The sequence below is a fragment of the Oncorhynchus tshawytscha genome, unplaced genomic scaffold, assembly GCF_018296145.1.
Source record: "Oncorhynchus tshawytscha isolate Ot180627B unplaced genomic scaffold, Otsh_v2.0 Un_contig_4883_pilon_pilon, whole genome shotgun sequence".
Taxonomy (NCBI): domain Eukaryota; kingdom Metazoa; phylum Chordata; class Actinopteri; order Salmoniformes; family Salmonidae; genus Oncorhynchus; species Oncorhynchus tshawytscha.
In genome coordinates, this window is record NW_024609513.1 from 1 (window position 1) to 6,258 (window position 6,258).

The 6,258-nt window shown below is 41.7% G+C and overlaps 1 protein-coding gene across 1 annotated transcript; it reads right to left on the reverse strand.

The window, feature by feature from the left end:
• Nucleotides 1–1,385: 1,385 nt before the first annotated feature.
• On the reverse strand, nucleotides 1,386–5,423 carry LOC112253199 (butyrophilin subfamily 2 member A1-like). Its single transcript, XM_042315643.1, has 4 exons — nucleotides 5,206–5,423; nucleotides 4,993–5,061; nucleotides 1,817–2,167; nucleotides 1,386–1,675 (listed from the first exon to the last, which is right to left on the reverse strand). Exons 2-4 carry the CDS (start codon nucleotides 5,057–5,059, stop codon nucleotides 1,386–1,388), a joined length of 708 nt encoding a protein of 235 aa, XP_042171577.1. The 5' UTR covers nucleotides 5,060–5,061; nucleotides 5,206–5,423.
• Nucleotides 5,424–6,258: the final 835 nt, after the last annotated feature.

Here is a 6,258-nt window from a genome sequence, read left to right on the forward strand (position 1 = left end):
TTACACATCAACAACAGGGTTTGGTACTAATACTACCACACATCAACAACAGGGTTTGGTACTAATACTACCACACATCATTACACATCAACAACAGGGTTTGGTACTAATACTACCACACATCAACAACAGGGTTTGGTACTAATACTACCACACATCAACAACAGGGTTTGGTACTAATACTACCACACATCATTACACATCAACAACAGGGTTTGGTACTAATACTACACACAACAACAGGGTTTGGTACTAATACTACTACACATCATTTCACATCAACAACAGGGTCTGGTACTAATACTACCACACATCATTACACATCAACAACAGGGTCTGGTACTAATACTACCACACATCATTACACATCAACAACAGGGTTTGGTACTAATACTACCACACATCATTACACATCAACAACAGGGTTTGGTACTAATACTACCACACATCAACAACAGGGTTTGGTACTAATACTACCACACATCAACAACAGGGTTTGGTACTAATACTACACACATCACACATCAACAACAGGGTTTGGTACTAATACTACCACACATCATTTCACATCAACAACAGGGTTTGGTACTAATACTACCACACATCATTACACATCAACAACAGGGTTGGTACTAATACTACCACACATCATTACACATCAACAACAGGGTTTGGTACTAATACTACCACACATCATTACACATCAACAACAGGGTTTGGTACTAATACTACCATCACATCATTACACATCAACAACAGGGTTTGGTACTAATACTACCACACATCATTACACATCAACAACAGGGTTTGGTACTAATACTACCACACATCACACATCATTACACATCAACAACAGGGTTTGGTACTAATACTACCACACATCATTTCACATCAACAACAGGGTTTGGTACTAATACTACCACACATCATTACCCATCAACAACAGGGTTTGGTACTAATACTACCACACATCAACAACAGGGTTGGGTACTAATACTACCACACATCATTACACATCAACAACAGGGTTTGGTACTAATACTACCACACAGCATTACACATCAACAACAGGGTTTGGTACAAATACTACCACACAGCATTACACATCAACAACAGGGTTTGGTACTAATACTACACATCACATCAACAACAGGGTTTGGTACTAATACTACTACACACATCAACAACAGGGTTTGGTACTAATACTACCACACATCATTACACATCAACAACAGGGTTTGGTACTAATACTACACATCACACATCATTACACATCAACAACAGGGTTTGGTACTAATACTACCAACATCAAAGGTTTGGTTAAAACACATACTGTACATTAACACATCAATAACAGTGTTTCATGTCTAAATAATATGATGTTGTTACTCACTAGGGAGGTGAATATCTGTCTCCATCTTCTCATTGATCTGGCTCTGTTGGACTCTGCAGGTAAAGCGGTTGGTGTCAGTCTCCTGGACAATGACATGTTGTTTGACTCTGTAGAATCCCTTGAAGTCTTTATCTATCTCAGGAGGACCAGCAGAGAGATGGACTCCTTTACTGTCCAGCCACACCAGCTCAGGCTCAGGGTGCCAGCCTTCTGTTTCACACAGCAGACCCATCCCTCCCTCTCTGTGTCCCTCAATGGACACCACTGGCTTGGATCCTACAGCTACAGACACAGACAGACTGATGTTAACTGGTGACAGGCTGTGAACAAATCTACACATACTGTGTCCAGTAATATGAAGGAAAGAGGTGATGTCATTGTACTGTAGTTAGATTATTACATTAACATGAAAATAAACCTCACCTTTAACGAGGACTTGAACAGTGATATCATCATACCAGCTCTTTGACTGAATTAAGCATTTGTAATGTCCCTCATCAGTGCCTTGTACCCTGGTCAGTTTCAAAGAGGTGTTGCCCCTCCACAGTTCCTCTTTAAACAGTGAAGTTCTTCTTCTATAGGAGGGAATCTGATCATCTCGTATGATTTCGCTGTTTTGGTAACGAAATACACGACCGTCTAAGAAGTCCAGGTTCAGCCAGTCCACTGTCATGTCCTCAGCACTGATGTTGGGTTTGAGGTAACAGGGCAGAATGATGTCCTCACCAGCTACAGCAACAATGGAATCAGTTGGACCAAGAACCTCAAAACTCTCTGAAGAGAACAGACAGATGAACAGTTTCAATAGTTTATAGTGTTCTCCTCTGTCATCTGCTCTGATCTGAAATACACAGGCAGTTAACCCACTGTTCCTAGGCCGTCATTGAAAATAAGAATTTGTTCTTAACTGACTTGCCTAGTAAAATAAATAAATATATAGTAGTACTATACACTGTAATATATACTGGTGGCAGGTAGCCTAGTGGTTAGAGCGTTGGATTAGTAACCTAAAAATTGCAAGATCGAATCCTCGAGCTGACAAGGTAAAAATCCATAGGCCATCATTGAAAATAAGAATTTGTTCTTAACTTGCCTTGTTAAATAAAGGTTAAACAAAAAGTATATATAGTAGTATTATACTGTGGTACACTATAGTATATACAGTAGTACTATACACTGTAGTATATATACACTGCTCAAAAAAATAAAGGGAACACTTAAACAACACAATGTCAATCACACTTCTGTGAAATCAAACTGTCCACTTAGGAAGCAACACTGATTGACAATAAATTGCACATGCTGTTGTGCAAATGGAATAGACAACAGGTGGAAATTATAGGCAATTAGCAAGACACCCCCAATAAAGGAGTGGTTCTGCAGGGGGTGATCACAGTCCACTTCTCAGTTCCTATGCTTCCTGGCTGATGTTTTGGTCACTTTTGAATGCTGGCGGTGCTTTCACTCTAGTGGTAGCATGAGACGGAGTCCAGGATGGCACATCAATGCGAGCTGTGGCAAGAAGGTTTGCTGTGTCTGTCAGCATAGTGTCCAGAGCATGGAGGCGCTACCAAGAGACAGGCCAGTACATCAGGAGATGTGGAGGAGGCCGTAGGAGGGCAACAACCCAGCAGCAGGACCGCTACCTATGCCTTTGTGCAAGGAGGAGCAGGAGGAGCACTGCCAGAGCCCTGCAAAATGACCTCCAGCAGGCCACAAATATGCATGTGTCTGCTCAAATGGTCAGAAACAGACTCCATGAGGGTGGTATGAGGGCCCAACGTCCACAGGTGGGGGTTGTGCTTACAACCCAACACCGTGCAGGACGTTTGGCATTTGCCAGAGAACACCAAGATTGGCAAATTCGCCACTGGTGCCCTGTGCTCTTCACAGATGAAAGCAGGTTCACACTGAGCACATGTGACAGACGTGACAGAGGGGTGAGACGCCGTGGAGAACGTTCTGCTGCCTGCAACATCTTCCAGCATGACCGGTTTGGCGGTGGGTCAGTCATGGTGTGGGGTGGCATTTCTTTGGGGGCCGCACAGCCCTCCATGTGCTCGCCAGAGGTAGCCTGACTGCCATTAGGTACCGAGATGAGATCCTCAGACCCCTTGTGAGACCATATGCTGGTGCGGCTGGCCCTGGGTTCCTCCTAATGCAAGACAATGCTAGACCTCATGTGGCTGGAGTGTGTCAGCAGTTCCTGCAAGAGGAAGGCATTGATGCTATGGACTGGCCTGCCCATTCCCCAGACCTGAATCCAATTGAGCACATCTGGGACATCATGTCTCGCTCCATCCACCAACGCCACGTTGCACCACAGACTGTCTAGGAGTTGGTGGATGCTTTACTCCAGGTCTGGGAGGAGATCCCTCAGGAGACCATCCGCCACCTCATCAGGAGCATGCCCAGGCATTGTAGGGAGGTCATACAGGCACGTGGAGGCCACACACACTACTGAGCCTCATTTTGACTTGTTTTAAGGACATTACATCAAAGTTGGATCAGCCTGTAGTGTGGTTTTCCACTTTAATTTTGAGTGTGACTCCAAATCCAGACCTCCATGGGTTGATATATTTGATTTCCATTGATAATTTTTGTGTGATTTTGTTGTCAGCACATTCAACTATGTAAAGAAAAAAGTATTTAATAAGAATATTTCATTCATTCAGATATAGGATGTGTTATTTTAGTGTTCCCTTTATTTTTTTGAGCAGTGTAGTAGTACTATTGTCAGGACCCGGTAACGAACCCGGGTCTCCGGAGTGAGAAACAGTCACTTAACTGAACCACGAATAGTCGGCAGAACCCAGATGAGGCAGACACAGCAGTACTTGATTGGAGTATTTAATAAAGTAAAAAAGGAAAGTCCTTCAGGCAAACATATAACTCCACAACGTCAAAAGTAATTCCACGAGAACAAAGGTAATCCTCCAAGGCAAAAAGGTAAATCCACAGGGTGGTAGGTATAGTATGAAAAAAACTCAAAGGATACTCAAAAATGTATAAACAAGAACAAAAACAGAGTAGCACAAGAGAGTCCAACGGGAGCAACAAATGTTCACAGCATACTGGGGCTGGGTGCTAACATACAAACACAGAGCAAAGACCTGAGGAAAACTAAGGGTTTAAATACAATCAGGGGAAACGAGGCACAGGTGCAAATAATAACTGGGAACAAGGGAAAACAAAAGGGTCAAAAAGCACAATGGGGGCATCTAGTGACCAAAGACCGGAACAACCCTGGCCAAATCCTGACAACTATAGGGTGGATGGCTACAGAAGAGTTGGATTCACTTTTAGTTGAGGAAGGAAAGGAGGCTAGGAGAGGAATCCACCTTAGGTTATGCACCTTAACACTACACAAGCAACTAAAGACACAATGAGATAATATTAATCACACACACACACACACCGGACAATAGTAGTAGAACTATGTAGACAGAGAAGCAAAAGGACCTCCGTCGGCTCTGTTTGATTAGACTGGGTAGAACCCTTAAGACCACAATTGTGACTAAAGACACAATGAGATGATATTAATCACACACACAGAGGTATTAAAGGCAGTGAGATATTAAATGTGTATTCTACTGTACCAGAGCCTGCTGTGTGTAGGAGATGTAGAAGAATCAGACACAGACATTCTAGTTGAGTCACCTTCATCCCTGAAGAAGACAATTAGATTAATCATAAAGAGAAAGACTAACATAACTTGAAACCAGGAAAGCAATACTGTAGCATTAATTATACAATAACAATGTATAATATAGTATAACACATTTCAAAAGACAACTAGCTGATCCATTTACCTGGTTGAATCGGTCCTATTGAGGCACTGCAGTCTGATAAATGTACTAGTGTTCTGTGATCAAACTATTGTGATGTGATCAAACCACCTTCTTCTTTCTATTCCTTGGAACAAGAACCTGTTCAACTGCATCGCTGCACACAACTGTTGCATAGTGAGCTCAGAATCAGATAACATGGGTGTGAACTGTGGTGGTAAGTTTTGGTTGTGGATTCTAAGCCTGGCTGATGTGTAGACCACATGACATAGAGAGGTCTATAACCCAAGCAAAACACATTATAGTTTATTAAATCTGTGCCACTCCTTTTATATAGTATGATATGTTTATGTTAGGTTACATCACTAGACTAGATGTAACTTAGTAAACGTAAATCCAGAACATTTAAATTAGTATATTTGATATGGTCACATAAGACAGATGGTTATTTAAGGCAAAACTGAAACGAGGGTGGTTGGTATAACATAAACATCTAGTGTAATGATCTAGTGGTAACGTGTTTGAATCTCACCACAGACAAACACACGTTCACACTCATGTACCTCTTCTAAATCATTTCCATTTGAATGGACATTAACAGGAACAGCCAAGGAGAGCAAGGCTTTCAAACCTTTCTAGAGGCTCTTTAATGTCTTGTGTTTTTCCACAGGAAGTCCCTTACATTTTACAGTCCATAGTTTTCCTCCACGGATCTTATTGTTAAGCACCAGTGAACTACAGGTTACATTCATTTAATATCTTTAGAATGTGATCTTATTATTCAGCACCAGTGAACTATAGGTTACATTCATTTCATATCATTAGAATGTGCAAAGGCATCCTTGAAGATGTAGACAGGCAGCGGGAACAAGTGTGAGAAACTGTCACAAACCCTAATATCAAACACACAAAACGTAACAAAAAATATATATATTGCTCCTGTGAGCACCACCATATGATCCTTAAAGGGGCAATCTGCGATTCAAACAACTAAATGGCCACTCAGAAATTAAACCACTCAAATTCAAAGATGAAAAAAGGATGGATGCAAGGAGTGACCATCCATGAGATCAAAAT

Bases quoted from the DNA above. Each gene is read 5' to 3' on its own strand.
- LOC112253199 (XM_042315643.1), bottom strand. From the start codon at position 5,059: ATGAAGGTGACTCAACTAGAATGTCTGTGTCTGATTCTTCTACATCTC. The intron at 2,168-4,992 runs GTACAGTAGAAT...TGTTCTCTTCAG, and splicing joins CCTACACACAGCAGGCTCTG to AGAGTTTTGAGGTTCTTGGT. The intron at 1,676-1,816 runs GTGAGGTTTATT...CTGTGTCTGTAG, and splicing joins TGTTCAAGTCCTCGTTAAAG to CTGTAGGATCCAAGCCAGTG.